This window comes from Neovison vison, chromosome 11 (assembly GCF_020171115.1).
Source record: "Neovison vison isolate M4711 chromosome 11, ASM_NN_V1, whole genome shotgun sequence".
In the NCBI taxonomy this organism is placed as follows: Eukaryota; Metazoa; Chordata; class Mammalia; order Carnivora; family Mustelidae; genus Neogale; species Neogale vison.
Window position 1 is genome coordinate 155,976,187 of NC_058101.1, and position 18,607 is coordinate 155,994,793.

General features: G+C 33.4%; 1 protein-coding gene across 1 annotated transcript in view; it reads left to right on the forward strand.

Annotated features, from left to right (window-relative positions):
- The window catches only part of FBXO8 (F-box protein 8), a 52,547-nt gene extending 35,772 nt beyond the window's left edge, over nucleotides 1-16,775 (forward strand). Inside the window, exons 4-6 of the mRNA XM_044225082.1 lie at nucleotides 13,176-13,294; nucleotides 14,372-14,568; nucleotides 16,002-16,775. Of these exons, the coding sequence (XP_044081017.1) occupies nucleotides 13,176-13,294; nucleotides 14,372-14,568; nucleotides 16,002-16,189 (504 nt within the window). The 3' untranslated portion in view covers nucleotides 16,190-16,775. The remainder of the gene's footprint in view (nucleotides 1-13,175; nucleotides 13,295-14,371; nucleotides 14,569-16,001) is intronic.
- Nucleotides 16,776-18,607: the final 1,832 nt, after the last annotated feature.

An 18,607-nucleotide genomic window follows, 5' to 3' on the forward strand; every position in this document is an offset into this window, starting at 1 on the left:
GAATGCTTTCTTTTTCCAAATTATAGACAGTTTAGAGAAGTAGGAGTTTTTCCAAGTAACTTACTTTAGCTACCAGCAACTTATCAATAATATTAATAGTAGTAATTTATCATTAAAAGCTAACATCAAATTGGAAGGGGAAGTGAACCATGAGAGACTATGGACTCTGAAAAACAATCTGAGGGGTTTGAAGTGGCGGGGGGGGGTGGGAGGTTGGGGTACCAGGTAGTGGGTATTATAGAGGGCACGGCTTGCATGGAGCACTGGGTGTGGTGAAAAAATAATGAATAATGTTTTTCTGAAAATAAATAAATTGAAAAATTAAAAAAAAAAAGTTAACATCATGTTCTTCATCTTATTGATCTATCCCAGTCAGCAGAGTGACACTTTTGGGGACTATTAGAACTCAAAGTGTGATGCTTTTTCTGATTGAGTCTATTAAAACCAATTAATAGGAACTAACTTTTATTTGTTATTTAAAACCTAGATATGACCTTTATGTGATTTTTGTCTGATGTCATTGCTCTATCGCCTATGAAAAAAGCACAATGATCTGTCTTACATTTCTCCATTTCCCCTGGACTCCATTAGAAGAATTTTCATTTTTCTTTAGATTCTTGAACTATCCCTCCTTTGTGTGAGATTTCCCATTAACATCTTCTGGCTAGAAATAATTTAGGGTGTATGTATGATTATTCTTAGCAGTTCATCAACATTGTACACTCTGATGTATGGGGGAAAAAAACACCCATAAATTGTTTTGGAAAGCTGAAATCCTTGCCACTTCAAACAGGGTCTGTAAATAAGTTGATTACATTCCATATTTCATACGTAAAACTGAACAATATGATTCTTCATTATCCTCGAGAATGTGTCATTCTGACCACTTTCAGTAATGGTATAAGAAGGAATTGGGTGACCAATGCACCAATGCAAGATGCTTATACTAGGGGAAACTGGATGGGGTGGGCAAATTGAGGGGTGGAGCCAAGATGGGAACTGTCTATACTTTTGTTCACATTGCAAAACTGAAACTGCTCTAACAAATGTAATCTATTAATTTCAAAAAAAAACAAAAGGAATTGACTGCAGTATATCAGCACTGTCTCGTCGCAACTGTCACTTCTCCCACATAAGCATGGACGGTGTGTGCTCTCTGTTCTTCCTAGGGAACAGACAAGACTGGAATCTGCTGTTCATATTGCAAACTGACATCAAAATCATCTTAACATTTCTGTCCCAATTGTCATGATGTCCTTTCCTCTTAATTATAACTAAGTCACACAGAGGCTTCCACTGAATAAATAACCTACCTGTAGGCACCTGAATAAGAGGAACACTTTTCTTGTCAATTGTGTAGTCTCTCTATATAGAACAACTTTTTAAAAACCTTGGCATAGTTTTTACTTTAGTCTTGGACTCTAGTGACTAGGTTAGGAATAAGAATTGCACTATGCATGAACAGCTTAAATTAACATGAAAAAAGCAATATGTGTTATTTCTAAAGTTTATGCTGAAGGTCATTGTTACAACAGAGGAAAGTGGTATGGAAACTTACAGATGAAAACCCTGCAAAAGTTTGTGGGTAGAACGAAATGAAATGACAGAACAAAAACTTCCATGCTTAGTCTTAACTTGCTTGTTAAGTAATCTAATGCATTTATTTTGCTGCAACTAAAAAGCAAGGTGTTAATTTAATTTAATTTTGCACTATATATATATGGATATATAATATATATATCCCCATATGGATTTCACCTATTCAAGTTCAAAGTGTTTTTTTTCCTTAACTATAGAATACATATTCTCTGATTAAATAGGGAGCGTGAGAACTGCCAACTGAACAAAAATTAATAGATTTTGCATCTTGCTTAAGTGATTCTGAAAGCACTATAAAAAAGAAGAAATTAAAAAAAAGAAGAAATAATATCACTATCAGTACTATTTTCAAACAAGAAAATAGGAATACCCCATTTAACCTATAAAAGGCTGACTTCTCTCTATTATGCTATTTTTTACTAAAATAAATATCCGTAACATTTTTTGTGTCTCTTAATTTTTATATTATTTTTAATGTGAAAAGATGACATTTCAATTGTTCATTTCACTGTGGCTGCAATACATATTTGAATATTATTATATCTCTTCTCATTGAAAGAAAAGTTAGAAATCTAGATTGAACTATGTTATTTTATATATATTTTATTTTACAAATATTTATTGTTAAAATTTAAAGATTGTTATTTTAAAAGTCTTCAAATATCCTTTAAAAATGTGGTGTCCAGTTTGCTTTCTATTATGTAATGCTCTAATTTTGTTACCTGAAAAATAGTGATCGTGGTTCTGGATTTTAAATTGTATACAAAAGCAAATTGGAACAAATTTAGTTAAAGTGAGTTTTTTTCTAAATATCTATATTATGCTGTTCTCTAGGAAAACAAAGATATCACCAGTTATGTTTTTGGAGTGATTTCTGTTATTGATACACACTGCTACATAATGTTTCTACCAACTCTCTGTGCCAGTAGCCAATACTTTCAGTACAAGTGGTCAGTGTTTTGTTTTTTTTTTTAAATTAAAAATGTATATTTTTAAAGTCAGTTTTAGGTTTGCAACAACATCTGGTTCTTTTTTATTTGGTTTTGCATAGCTGTTTTTGTAGAATTCACCCGTTACCTGTATAATTTCTGATCCTGAATATATATATGGTAGACTTTTGCTTCTGAACCACACCAGATAATAATGGATAATAATGATTTGAATAAAAAAAAAACGAGACTTTATTAAAAGGGGAGAGAAAATGTGGGTATTGATATAATAGAAGGAATGAAATATAGAAGGATCTTAAAACATGAATTGTGTGCAAAGAGCTGTTCTTACAATAATAAAAAAATAGATGACTAATACCTAACATATTTTTCTTTTTATTTTTTAAGTTCAATTAAGTATCATACAGTGTATTATTAGTTTCAGAGGTAATTTAGTGATTTATAAGTTGTATATAACACCCAATTCTCATTATGTCACGTGCCCTCCTTAATGTCCATCACCCAATATCCCCTCACCTCCAGAAGCCCTCAACTTGTTTCCTATAGTTAAATATCTCTTACGGTTTATCTTCCCTCTCTGATTTCTTCTTACTTTATTTTTTCCACCCTTCCCTTATGATCCTCTATTCTGTTTCTTGAATTCCACATATGAATGAAATCATATGATAATTGTCTTCCTCCAAATTACTTACTTCGCTTAGCATAATACCCTCTAGGTCCATCCATGTCCTTGCAGATGGTAAGATTCCATTTTTGATGGCTGAATAATATTCCATTGTGTATATACACACCACATCTTCTTTATCCAACACATTTTTTTTTCTTGATTCTAAATTCCTTCTTAATATTGGTGTAAACTATCTGTTCATGATTTCTTGAATTATTTGTTTGCCTCCTAAACAAATTACATCAAAACAGTTCACCACTGTAATTTGATTCTGGAAGTCTTGAGGCTCTCATTTGCATAAGTTTTTAATAACACATTATGGAGTCTACTTTACAAAACTTCTTAATTTTTTAAATACTGTAACATCTGTTCTATCAAATCAAACAAAAAAATGAGATGGGATGAATTACATTAACATCACCCTACTTGCTTGGCACTTCTTATTTATTCCTAGTAGATTCTCAGTGTATCATATGTGAAATTAAAGAACAGGGAAGAGGAATTTATTCCTAGTAGATTCCCATTGTTGATAGAAATCTTTACCACTTCACTGTGGGATCCAGTTCAGCTCCTTTTCCAACTATTTCTAGATGGTTTATGCACCCTAAGAAGAAAACCAATATGTTCTGTTTTCTGCCTTTATCAGTTTCTTTTTTTTTTAACTTTTTAAAAAATTTTTTCAGTTTATTTTTTTTTCAGAAAAACAGTATTCATTATTTTTTCGCCACACCCAGTGCTCCATGCAACCCGTGCCCTCTATAATACCACCTCCCACTCCCCCGCCACTTCAAACCCCTCAGATTGTTTTTCAGAGTCCATAGTCTCTCATGATTCACCTTTCCTTCCAATTTACCCCAACTCCCTTCTCCTCTCTAACACCCCTTGTTCTCCATGATATTTGTTATGCTCCACAAATAAGTGAAACCATATGATAATTGACTCTCTCTGCTTGACTTATTTCACTCAGCATAATCTCTTCCAGTCCTGTCCATGTTGCTACAAAAGTTGGGTATTCATCCTTTCTGATGGAGGCATAAGACTCCATAGTGTATATGGACCTCATCTTCCTTATCCATTCATCCGTTGAAGGGCATCTTGGTTCTTTCCATAGTTTGGCGACCATGGCCATTGCTGCTATAAACATTGGGGTACAGATGGCCTTTCTTTTCACAACATCTGTATCTTTGGGGTAAATACCCAGGAGTGCAATTGCAGGGTCAAAAAGACAGTCTCTTCAATAAATGTTGCTGAGAAAACTGGACAGCTACATGTAGAAGAATGAAACTCGACCATTCTCTTACACCATACACAAAGATAAACTCAAAATGGATAAAAGACCTCAACGTGAGACAGGAATCCATCAGAATCCTAGAGGAGAACATAGGCAGTAATCTCTTCGATATCAGCTACAGCAACTTCTTTCAAGATACGTCTCCAAAGGCAAAGGAAACAAAAGCGAAAATAAACTTTTGGGACTTCATCAAAATCAAAAGCTTCTGCACAGCAAAGGAAACGGTCAAAAAAAAACAAAGAGGCAACCCACGGAATGGGAGAAGATATTTGCAAATGACAGTACAGACAAAAGGTTGATATCCAGGATCTTTAATGAACTCCTCAAACTCAGCACACACGAAACAGGCAAACATATCAAAAAATGGGAAGAAGATATGAACAGAAAGTTCTCCAATCAAGACATACAAATGGCTATCAGACACATGAAAAAATGTTCATCATTATTAGCCCTCAGGGAGATTCAAATTAAAACCACATTGAGATATCACCTTGCACCAGTTAGAATGGCCAAAATTAACAAAACAGGAAACAACATGTGTTGGAGAGGATGTGGAGAAAGGGGAACCCTCTTACACTGTTGGTGGGAATGCAAGTTGGTGCAGCCTCTTTGGAGAACAGTGTGGAGATTCCTCAAGAAATTAAAAATAGAACTTCCCTATCAGTTTCTTAATATGCCTGTCTCTGAACCAGCTCTAATGTCCTCTCCTCCGGTCTCAGAAAGCATTACCAACTCCTTAAGTCTACATTCATGATCCAAGATTTTTCCTTCCCTCTCTTGATCGGTTTCATTACTTTCTAATAATTCTATCTTCTCTATCACTTAATTGGTTACTCTGCTTCTTCCATCCTTAAGGCCATTGCATCCAATCAGTTTCAAATCTCGGTTATTGCATTTTTCATTTTGGTCTGATTGGTTTTAAGCTCTTTTATCCCTGCAGCAAGAGACTCCCTTGGTGTCTTCTATGTGTTTCTCAAGCCCAGCTAGTATCCTTATGATTATTGCTTTAAAGTCTGGATCAGGCATATTACTTGTCTTACTCACTTAGATCTCTGGCCATGACCTTTTCTTGTTCTTTCTTTTGGGATGAATTTCTCCATCTTAGCATTTTTTCTAGGTCTCTGTCTTTGTGTTTGGAAGGCCATTTATGTTTCTTGCTCCTGAGAGTAATGACTATGAAAAAGAAGTCATATACTCTCCAGGATCTGGTGCTTCAGGAATTATCTTTGGTGAGTGCTAGTGTACTCTGCCACAGTCTTATGGGCTGCTCTGTCCCTCAGGTCAGTCCTCTGCAGGCTTTCTCCTTGCCTACAGTGGGAAATGTTTGGATCTAGGCCAAAGCATGGTGAGTTTTGGTTCCAGTCTTTCTGGTTTTGGTTTTCAGTCTTTCTCCTGCTCCCCTTTTCTCTACCTTGCCACTTTCATTATCTCTTATTGTTTCTTTGCCAATCTTTTCCTCTCCCTGTTGATTCTCTTTCTTGCATCTTCTGATATGCATGGGTCAGAATTGTCTTGAAAAAACAGTTGTTTCTCTCTTTGACCTTCAGTGTTCTTTAATATTTTTTTTCCTCCTTTGTACTAATAAATTTTTCAAGTGACTGGGGCTATCAGTTTCCTTACCTTGAGCTCATTCCTTAGCTTTCTTCTTAGCCTTGAGCCCCCATCACTCTGTGGGAAGAGACCCCTTGAAAGGCACTGCTTTCTTTTCTCCCAGTCACCAAATCTACTGCCTTATTTCTCATTTTCATCTCCTTGAGCTACCTAAAGGAAAAAGGATATTAGCCATGTTCTATGCTAGACACTCTCATATCTTCACAGTAGCCACTTAAATAAGATTTTTACTGATTAAGAAACTAATAAGGTTTGGAAAGTTTGAGTAAATTATGTTCACAAAATCACAGAACCATGATTTGGTCCCTCTTCTAATTATACTAGGTAATTATACTTTCAATTATACTAGGAATTGCATTGTATACCCTTTTCTTTACATTTCAAAGACTTTGAGCCTCTGGGACATTATTCTGTCTCTGCTTTCTTCCATCTCTGCCTCCTCCTTTACTGATTCTTATTATTCAGTATCCTTAGTTTGTACTTTCAACTCTCACTTTTTTCTTTATGTCTTATTACACTATCAGATGCCTATTTCGCCTTTCTAGTTTTACCTGTCATCATCCAAAGGTAACATTTTGAAGTCCAAACTCATTGCTGTTTTGTTTAAATCAACACCCTCTTAACCTGAGTTTTCCCCCGTCAGTCATTTCCCTTTTTGTCTAAGCCAGAAACATCAGTTAACTTTATGTTTCACTTTTCATTATTCCTTGACTTGATAACCACCATGATAATAATATATGCTCTCACATCATATTTTCATATACATACATAGCATATGTGGGTTTTTTCATATGTTTTTAGGATAGATTATTTCCTTTGCATTTGTGTTGCTTTAAGCCCGAACAGCTGTAGTAGCTTACTGTCTAATTTCCCTTTTATTATTTCTCTTTATAATACTGTCAAATTTATATTGCAGGCCATTGCTTCATCATATAAGGCTTCCAGTTACATATGAGGGAGAAGATAAACTCCTTACCTTAAAATTCAGTGCTATTTCTGCTACAGTCTAGTTCCAGACTTGGCTCTCAAACCCAAGATAGTTCCCCTATTTTCCTGAAAATGGCCTGATTTTTTAATCTTATAATGCTTTTGCTCATATAATACAACACTGACTAAAATTTTCATCTCCAGTGTTCCCCTCATTTTGAGCTATTTAAACCACTCCATCAAAGTAGGTATTCCATGAAAACTTACCTAAATGCCCTGTCCCACAGTGATTTTTCCTTCCAATGAACTACGGAAATACTTGAAATGCAACTGATTTCTGTGCATTGATTTCATATCCTGACACTTTACTGAATTCCTTTACAAGTTCTAGCAGACTTGAAGTGGAGTCTTTTGGGTTTTCCACATATTAGTATCATATCGTCTGCAAAGAGTGATAGTTTGACTTCTTCTTTGCCAATTTGGATGTCTTTAATTTCTTTTTGTTGTCTGATTGCTGAAGCTAGGACTTCTAGTACTATGTTGAATAGCAATAATGATAGTGGACATCCCTACCATGTTCCTGATCTTCGGGGAAAAACTCTCAGTTTTTCACCATTGAGAATGATATTCATTGTGGGTTTTTCATAGATGGCTTTGATGATATTGAGGTATGTACCCTCTATCCCTACACTTCGAAGAGTTTTGATCAGGAAAGGATGCTGTACTTTGTCAAATGCTTTTTCAGCATCTATTGAGAGTATCATATGGTTCTTGTTCTTTCTTTTATTAATGTATTGTTTAACATTGATTGATTTGTGGATGTTGAACTGACCATGCAGCCCAGGAATAAATCCCACTTATCCTTTTAATGTACTGTTGGATCCTGTTGGCTAGTATTTTGGTGAGAATTTTTGCATCTGTGTTCATCAGAGATATTGGTCTGTAATTCTCCTTTTTGGTGGGGTCTTTGTCTGGTTTGGGCACCAAGGTAATGCTGACCTTATAAAATGAGTTTGGAAGTTTTCCTTCCGTTTCTATTTTTTGGAACAGTTTCAGGAGAATAGGTATTAATTCTTCTTTAAATATTTGGTAGAATTCCCCTGGGAAGCTGTCTGGTCCTGGGCGCTTGATTTTTGGTGACTGCTTCAATCTCCTTACTGGTTATGGGTCTGTTCAGATTTTCTATTTCTTCCTGGTTGGGTTTGTTTATATGTCTTGAGGAATCCATCCATTTCTTCCAGATTGTCAGATTTGCTGGTGTATAGTTGCTCATAATATGTTCTTAAAATTGTTTGTATTTCTTTGGTGTTGGTTGTCATCTCTCCTCTTTCATTCATGATTTTGTTTATTTGGGTCCTTCCTGTTTTCTTTCTGAGAAGTCTGGCCAGGGGTTTATCAACCTTATTAATTCTTTCAAAGAACCAGCTCCTAGCAAAATAAGTGAATCAGAGAAAGACAATTATCATATGATCTCCCTGATATGAGGAATTTGAGAGGCAGGGTGTGGGGGTTGGAGGGTAAAGAAGGAAAAAATGTAACAAGATGGGATTGGGAGGGAGACAAACCATAAGAGACTCTTAATCTCACAAAACAAACTGAGGGTTGCTCGGGGGAGAGGGGGTTTTGAGAGAGTGGTTTTGAGAGAGTGGTTATGGACATTGCGGAGGTAATGTGATATGGTGAGTGCTGTGAAATGTGTAAGCCTGACAATTCACAGACCTGTATCTCTGGGGCAAATAATACATTACATGTTAATAAAAATAATTAATAGAAAAAAATAAATATCTGAAAAAAAATTACATTACTGGGGCACCAATCCTGTTAGCAGCAAGAAAGACTGACACATTTGTCGAGTTATAGAGTGGATTTTAAATTTTTGGATTTTTTCCAAATTAATATTTATGGTTATAAGAATATCTCTTTTCTCTTTTCTCTGACTCATTTGGTTAAGCATCTGACTCTTGATTTTGGCTCAGGTCATGATCTCAGGGTTGTGAGATCAAGCCCCTAGTATGCACTGAGCATAGAGCTTGTTAAGATTTTCTCTCTGCCCCACCCCTGCTCAGGCAAATGCTCTCTCACTCTCTCTCTCACATTAGTAAGGAATTTTGAATTTGTAATATGAATATTATTTACTTTTATGATTTTCCAGAGAAATGTGAATCTTAATGTTTATAGCCAATCTATTTTCATGTATGACTTTTATTTATCCCACTGTAACTTTCCTTTAAAACTATTGAAAAAAAAATTAAAAATAAAAATAAAACTTTTTTTATAGGGACGCTTTGGTGGCTTAGTTGATTAGGTGTCTGCCTTTGACTCGGGTCATGATCCCAATGGAATCAAGTCCACCCGGGGCTTCTTGCTCAGTGGGGCTCCTTGCTCAGTGGGGAGCCTGCTCCTTCCTCCATCTGCTACTCCCCCTGCTTGTGCTCCCTCTCTCTCTCTCTCTAGATAAATAAATAAAATCTTAAATAAATAAATAAATAAATAAAACTTTTTTTTTTTTTTTTTTTTTTTAAATAAAATCCATTTTGGTCAATTGTCTTCTTCCAGATGACAAAGCTTCCCTTTATGCTATGGAGCCAATTCATTATAGGACTGGCACCATCATGATTTATATGTTATATAAGTTTATAAGTTATATGACAAAAATGTCATAGAATTATTGCCATGTGAAAGAGGAGGAACTACACCATAACTAAGAATCCAGATAATTCTACAAGTTGAACAGTGTAGAGTTTGCATAATGGAGTTAAAATGTATACAGATTAAGCAATCAAGCTAAACTAAGTAGTAATAATTTGAAGCTTATTTTGAAATTAAAAAAAAAAAAAACAAATTGAATCAAGCAAATGACAAACCACTGGCCCTGAACAACTCAGCTATAATTCCAAGTGTGGTCTTCCTTATATAGCACTAACCTCTCTTTGTATTACGGACACTCAGTAGCCATATTCCTGCATCATCTAGAATAGGGATTCCCAACTTGGAGTCCTTAGATGGGCTTCAGGCATTTAATGTATATTTTTAAAATGTGTATGTGCATTATTCTGGAAAGAAGTTCTTTACTTTTCATCAGCTTAAGATCTTCACTAAAACCACATACAATGTTCTTTTTCCTTATGATAAAACCTTTCAGATGTCTCAAAATCTTAAACTTCTTAAGTATCTTCTTTAGGCCTAATATCAGTACATCCTTCAACTCTTCCTTATCTAACAGGGATTCTATACCCTTCAACAATCTTATGAGGTCCTGATTTCCTTTATCCAGGTAAATTCTAGTTTGTCAATATACCCCACAAAATGTAACATCAGAATCTGACACTTTTGTAGTGAATTATGTGACCAATAGTGAGCTACTGCCTTCTGTTTTTTTCTGGAAACTATGTTAGTATAGACTAATACTAATGTTCATGATTTCCTTTGTCTATGAGACACCACATGCATACTCTCACTCTACTGAGAGCTCTAGTCCTGATTAGTAACATGCTTTGTGATGTGGCGATCTCTCTGTACCATTCTTCTAAAATTATATTTGGGGCACCTGGGTGGCTCAATCATTAAGAGTCTGCCTTCGCCTCGGGGCATGATCCTGGGGTCCTGGGATCAAGCCCTGCATCCAGCTCTCTGCTCGGCGGGAAGCCTGTTTCTCTCTCTCTCACTCCCTCTGCTTGTGCTCCCTCTCTCGCTGTGTCTCTCTGTCAAATAAAATCTTTAAAAAAAAAACACTATATTAAAAATTTTTAAAAATATGTATACCATGTAGTAAACAAATGTAATTATTTAGCCAATCTCATATTGTGTTTTCTTTTGTAGTTCATCAGTTACATAACAAGATAAGAATTTGGATGGTTGCAGCTTGGTTATTGAAGAAAATTATAATCTGATCTCATGCCTTTTCCTATTTCATAGCCCTTGACCCATCACTTTGATAGCCCTTCTGAAGTAATCTTCCTTTCCAGAGAAATCCCAGGCTTGAAAACTGATACCTCCTTTTCTCATAAAGCCAACAGAGTTCGCTTATTCGCTTATTTCAAGCTATGTCCCTCATTTTCAGGATTGGGTTTAAAGCTGTTTGTGTTCTTGCTTACACCTCTGTATATGATTGATTTTGGAGACTTCGAGTTAGATGAGAGATTAAATTTTTAAAACTTGTATTCCTTAAAAATGAAAGTTATCAACAACATATTTTTAGGATGCTTACATGAGGCAAATACCAGTGCTATTTTGTAACTAAGGAGCATCAAATGATATTAAAAGACATATATCATGATTAGGGAATTATGTACTATTTAATGGATCATTTAGGTTTTTTAATATTTTGTATAATTCTAAAAATTGATTATAATTAGTTTTGCATCTCTTAAGTATTGACTTATAGGTAAGCATAAATAAAGACCTTATTAAATAATTAGTTGACATTCCTTGTGGTTTGACTAGCTTAGATTCAAATTAAGCACTGCAAATACTTCTGAAATTTTGTTATTCTCTCAAATGGAGGAATTTTGGAAAAAATCAAAAGACAGTTTTTACTAAGTAGACGAATTAAAACATACAGTCAACTCTCGATTATTCAAACTAATGGAGGAAAGGATGGAACAAACATTACTATTTCTTTAGTTCCTACCCCCTCAGACAATTGCTGAGAGCCTTATTCCAGACAAATTCTTTGGCTTTCCATCTTGACCATGTTGTATTTCCTAGCCTTGTATCCAGGATGCATTCTGAAATACTGCTTACATTTGAGTTGACCAGAAAGTTTCATGTTTTCACATTCTGTTCTTAGACACATTTTTTAACCCAGTGCTTTAGCACTGCTTTTGTGCTATTAAAATTCACATGAGAAACTGATAACATTGTCATTAGGATATTATCCTCATGGCTCATAAAATTAGTTTTATATTAAAAAATCTTATCTTTGAATTACAATTTACAGATAATTATAACCTTTCAAAGGCATTACCTCATGGTACCAAACTGCTTTTTAATTTTTTAATACAAAAATTTTATGACACTTTTTTATCTGAAGACTGTGTCATAAAAATTCTTCCAACTTTTTGAATTCTTAATGGGTGCAATATTTCTGAGTACTATATGTGTTTGTAAAAGGGAAGAAATGCTGAAGGAATTTATGTGTGAAAACACTACGTTGCGTGTATATAATACATCATTTTCTCTACTAATTAACTGCACACAGTGTGCTATTATCCAGACATAAGTATTCATGGGAACGCATGTATCTGGATAACTACGAGTTGAAATAAACACACCTGCCTTTTATTTCAATAACTGCACATTCAAATCCACATAAGGTATTTATTTGAATGTGACCTCCATATACATGAGAAAACATTGGTTTCATTGTTCAATTTTTTTGTTGATGTTTTGTTGTTGTTGATTTAAATCTAAAATAGGTACAAACTGTGGATAATGCTTCTCTGGAAAACTTTGCATGCAGGGAAAAGGAAATTCAAAGATAAATCCTATGATAAAACATTGCAATTGTTTTGTCTTATATTTTGCCTCACTATATGTTGAAGCTAAATTCTTGTGTAACGTAGCAATGCTACACATTAAAGCCAAAGTGTGTACAGACAATAAACCCACCTGAAACTGTGCCTACTTTAAGTCAAATAATTAATTATCTTTCTTTACAGAATAAAATTGTTGATCTTTGATTTGGAGAATTTTTTTTTTCTCAAGAAGCTTTTTCCTTGAATAGTGTATTAGAATATGTCTAAGAAATCTTGTTTTCTATTAGGCAGTGGAAGTGTTTGTTTCAAGGCTTATTTTAAAGTCTGCATAGTAGTTTCCCCTGCCCCCCAACCACCATCACCATATAAGCCATATTTCTGTATACTTAGTTTTAACTGACATGAGCCAGAAAATTGAATTAGGGTGACTTTAGGAGTCTTAACTTTGAATTTCCTACTTTTCATTGCATGTAAACTCTCAACCACATGTAATAGTTTCAGCTCAAGTTCTAGCTTGTATTTTGCATGTTAAAGCTATAAAAAGTCTATTTATGCTGGAAAGAATTTATGGCTATTGTTCCGCTATCACCTAATTGATAAAATTTATAAATAAAGACTGACTTTATTTATGTAGACTTGTCTTTCTGCCTTAGGGAGTGAACTACTTTATGTCCAAGGGTATCCTAGATGATTCACCAAAGGAAATAGCAAAGTTTATCTTCTGTACAAGAACACTAAATTGGAAAAAACTGAGAATCTATCTTGATGAAAGGTAAAAAGAAAAAAAAATTTCAAGTTTTCATCAGAAATGAGTTAGATAATGCTTTTTATGAGTTAAGCTTTACTTTTAAAACTATACCATATAGCGGTCATCTAGTTGAAAAATTTTTCTCACAGCTATTTATAACTGCCATTATAGTCTGAAAGCAGACAAACAGTATGTAAACAAAGTATGGCTGTGTTCTAATAAAATTTTATTTACAAAAATAGGTAGTGGGCCGTATTTGGCTCACTAGCTATAATTTGCCTATCCCTGCCATAAACAATTGGTAGAAATTAAAGATTATGATCATATAATCATGGTTGAGCTCAACAAGAATTGAAGCGTAAACAAAGGATGACTATATATTAGATTGTCATTGATAAAAAAATATGTGTACACATATACAAATATTTATACACACATGTACACACATACACTTACACAAATATTTATATAATTGTAAATAACCCAAATGTATATAAGTAGAATTGTTACCTCCATAAGATGAGGTACTGATGAATCATTAAAAAGAATGACTTAGATCTGTGTGTAAAGATACAGAAAGCTGTTCACAATATACCGGATGAAATGAGAAAAGCAAATACTAGAAAAATATATACTATATGTTGACATTTTTTAAAGTCTACATAAATAGTTGTTAACTCTGGTGGTGTGATTGCTGTGAAAAGTGAAAACTGTTATTATTTTCATAGTTAAAAAACATAAAGAATTCTGTTGCTGTTTGAATTTAGCCAAAATACACACACACACACACACACACACACACACGAAAAGAAGCCGCCCCTTTTAATATTGCAAATTTTTTTTCTTCATTTTATAATTAGAATTACTAGTTTCACCTTACTTTGTTATAACCTATTCACAGAAAATTTAAAAATTATTTAATGTCTCAAATAATCAGAGTTGGATTTTTTAATTTTAAGGATTATATATACTTTGTAGGGATTAGCTGAGCTGAGAATCAATAATAAAGTATTTTCATCCAAAAATATAACTTATGAGTCCTTATCATTTTTTTAGTAGAGAACTGTTGACTAAAGCTATATCTTTTTCTTTTTCCACTAGGAGAGATGTCTTGGATGACCTTGTAACGTTGCATAATTTTAGAAATCAGTTTTTGCCTAATGCACTGAGAGAATTTTTTCGTCATATCCATGCCCCTGAAGAGCGTGGGGAGTATCTTGAAACTCTCATAACAAAGTTCTCACATAGATTCTGTGCTTGTAACCCCGATTTAATGCGAGAACTTGGCCTTAGTCCTGGTAAGAATATGTATAGTGAATTCCTTCCATTCCCCTTCCCACCTGTAGGTAAAAATAGTAGTATATGAGACTTTTTTTTTTCTCACCATGGGGAAACATGCTTTCAGTCATTACAAGTAGCAATGAGTAATTCTATAGACTACAACATTTATGTGAGTTTAGAATAGTTTGTCATGGCTGTCATTTATATGAAGTAAACACACTGTTTTAGGAAGAAAGTTAAGACTTAGCTATAGATGCATTAAAATTATTCTTGATTGAGAATTGGGCATTACTAATTTAAATAAAAACTTGAGAAATTATTTTAAAGCTTTTCATAGTTTATATATTACATAGGTTAACACCTATAATTTTTCTACTATAATTTATTTTTAATACAACTAATTTTCATAATGTGTGTATGAGTATATATCTACGTATGTGCGATATAACCTGAGTAGCCTGTGTATTTTTTCATTTGATAGAGCTTCACTTTTCTCTTCATCTCAAAAATTTTATTGTGCTTATTAAGTGGAGATTACAAAAACATTTACCCATCATATGAAATTGGTTGAAAATGCTTTTATAAACCATAATATTTAACTTTGCTTTATTAAGACTGCAGGATTCTGAAATAAAAAACCCATAATACTAGCAAGTAGTTGTCACAAATAATAATACAAGTATCTTGAGGTTTATTACTATTTTGATAGTAAACATCAGATACTGCCTTGTGTAGATATAAAGACGTTTTGTTGTTGTTGTTGCATACTGCTCAGGTTTAACAATCTTGTCCCTAAAAATTTACTTTTGAAATTAATACATAAATTCCATGGACCTTAAAAATACATATCTCAAAGGAGGATATTAATTTAACAATCTTATAAATTGTTTACATTTTATTTTGAAGGACTGTTAATGCATTTCTTTGTCATTAAATATTTTCCAGTTAGATTTTTATAAAAACATTTTATATAAATAAATATGTGGGTTTTTTTTTTAAATAGGAAGTAGTTTTTTAACTACTATACTTGTAACAGTACAAAAGTACAAATGTATTTTATGGGTCATTGAATGGGAGTATCACATTTGAAAGCAAAGATGAAAATAAAGCCAATTCTGAAATTTTTAAATTTGGAATGAGCTTTTATTATAAATTCCCAAACTATTCTAAAATACTTTGGGAGTTGAGGGAAATAGTCATTAATTGGTGGTCAGTTAGGATGATCAACTATCCCTGTTTGTCTGGAACTGAAGAATTTCCCATGACACAGGATTTTCAATGCTAAAATTGGAAAAGGCCCAGACAAACTGAGATGAGTTAGCCATTCTATGTTTAGTTATGAGCCAATCTCAATTTATTTATATTATGAAAAATTTTGCATTAGGTAATTCCTTTGGGACCACAGTTTTCAAACCACCTAATAATTTGAGGTGTTTCTTTTTAATTCCAGATGCTGTCTATGTACTGTGCTACTCTTTGATTCTACTTTCCATTGACCTCACTAGCCCTCATGTGAAGAATAAAATGTCAAAAAGAGAATTTATTCGAAATACCCGTCGTGCTGCTCAAAACATTAGTGAAGATTTTGTAGGGCACCTTTATGACAACATCTACCTTATTGGCCATGTGGCTGCATAAAAGCACAATTGCTAGGACTTCAACTATTAACTTCAAACTAAAGTTACCCAAGGACTTATTTAGCAGATATGGGGTTACATTAGTGCTGGTCATTCTAGCCTCTGTATACAATCAAGCTCGAGAGTACATCTTTTTTTTTCCCTTTTACTATTTTCTTTTTTAGTAATTTCCTTGGGGAACTAAAGAATTTTGCAGAATTTTTTTTAATTTTGCTTATCATGTTTTGCACAAAGCAGAGCCATTGCCTGACACAGCTGTTTAAGAATGTTCAACTGACATTATACTCTAAAAGATGGTATATTTGTGCATTAGATTTGCTTGAAAAACTACTCATTTTCATTCTTTTTTAAAATACCATGTAATGTGTACATATTTAACTGAAGAGATTTATAATCATAATTATTTTATTGTAAAGATTTTAACTAAAGCCCTTCCTTTTTCTCTCAAACTGAGTTCTGAAATTTATTTGATTCTGATATGAGCTTATTACTGTCTTCATAAAAGTTGGATCTGACTTGGATAAAGACAAATACCAGTTTCTCTTTCCTTTGAACTTTATAAGAATATAGATTTATTACTAGTAATAAGCAAAACAGGCACTTATTTTTATAATATAAATTCGTCACTCGAGTTTCCATTTTTAAAAGTTCTGAGTTTGTCATTTCTCAGTAAGTCCTTTAAACTATTTGAGATAGCAAAATATGTTGAAATATAGGATTCCCATACATAGGAACAGAATGCTATTAAAACTTACATCTCTTGTAATTATTCAAAATTTGCCATTGTCTTAACTTGATAATTTCTGTTTACAATCAGTTGAGAAAGGGGTATTGTGAGTCAGTCATCCAATAATATTTACCAAGGACCTTCTGTGTACTAAACACTGTGCTAGGTAGCAGCAATACCTAGACATGGGCCTTGCCTTCATAGATGTTACATCTATGATTGATAAGGAAAAATACTGCTTCTTGGAGAGCATATGTATGAAGCATAGCTTAATTAACAATTATTTAAATATGAAACACTTAGCATTGAAATGATAAAGAAGAATATATTTATATGGTAAGTCAAAAGTTTCCTGGAAATATTGCTAAGTGAAAAGCATCAGCTTTGAAATGAGACACTATGTGATGAGTAGAGCTGCTAGTTTAGGGGGTGGAATTTGGAAGATTAGAAACTTTTTACTGTATGTGTACAGTCCAAGCTTCTTTCCAGATCTGGTCCTAAATAAATAGTGGTTGATAATATTACAACTGCAAGTGATGTCCTATAGAATTTTCAATGGCAAGACATAAGGTAGTCAAACAATTCTGGATGTCAAAGGGACTTTTAGACCGAAAGTAAACAAGTTTTCAGATCTTGAGGAAAATACCTAAATTTTCACATGTGCATAATATTGAATTCCATAACAAGATACTTCTTTGTAATTTTTAACTTCAAAACTAATTTATTGGAAAGTTTCAGAAGACCAACAATAATAATAACATTTTATCATTTCCATTTTCCCATTAATCTCCTTTTCTTTCTCTCTTTTCTTCCCCCCCATCCCTCTCTCTCCCTTACCATTTGGTTCTTTCTACCTCTGTTTTAATTTTACTCCCTTTTCTTTCCTTCTATATAGTTTTTTGTATCCTCCATTTCACAGTTTTCCCCTTTTTCGTGTTTTATTTTTTCCACCTTGACCTGATTACAAACGTAGATGGGCAGTATTCTTTTTTTAACATTTTCTAATGAAAATCTTCAAACATATAAAAGTTAAAATATATTTTACAGAGAATGTATATATAACCACTGTGTAGGTTCTACATTTAAAATATTACTGCATTCACTTTAGCACGTATTTATCCATCCCTCTATCCATCAATCCATCTATCTTATTGTTTTAATACAGGGAATACAAGTTTCGGACATCACAGTACTCTTTCTTCCTATAGAATTCAACTTGTATATTGTTAGCTAAAGATCTACTTTTTTTAAAAAAGTTTTTTATAGGTAAAATTTGCATTCCATGAAATACATAAATGTGAAGTGTACTAATCCATGAATCTTAATAAATGCATACACTTGAATAAATCAAGCCCGTATCAAGATATACAACTTGACACAACCTATTTACAGTTAATATTTGTACCACTTCACATAAAATATAGAAACCTCATAACCATACAGGGTGTTTACCCACTTCCTCCATTTGTTATCTTAGAGTTGTTCTATGAATTGCAGATAGCGTACAGTACAGACTCCACACCATAATAATTTACTTTGAGTAGTCGTGTATACTTTAAACAAAGGGAAAAAACCTCATTTATATTGACCCACATTGTCATTTCCAACGCTTTTTTCCTTTCTGAAAATCCAAGTTTCCTTGTAACATCATTCGTGTCCTCCTGAAAAATATCACCATCTATATGACTGTTC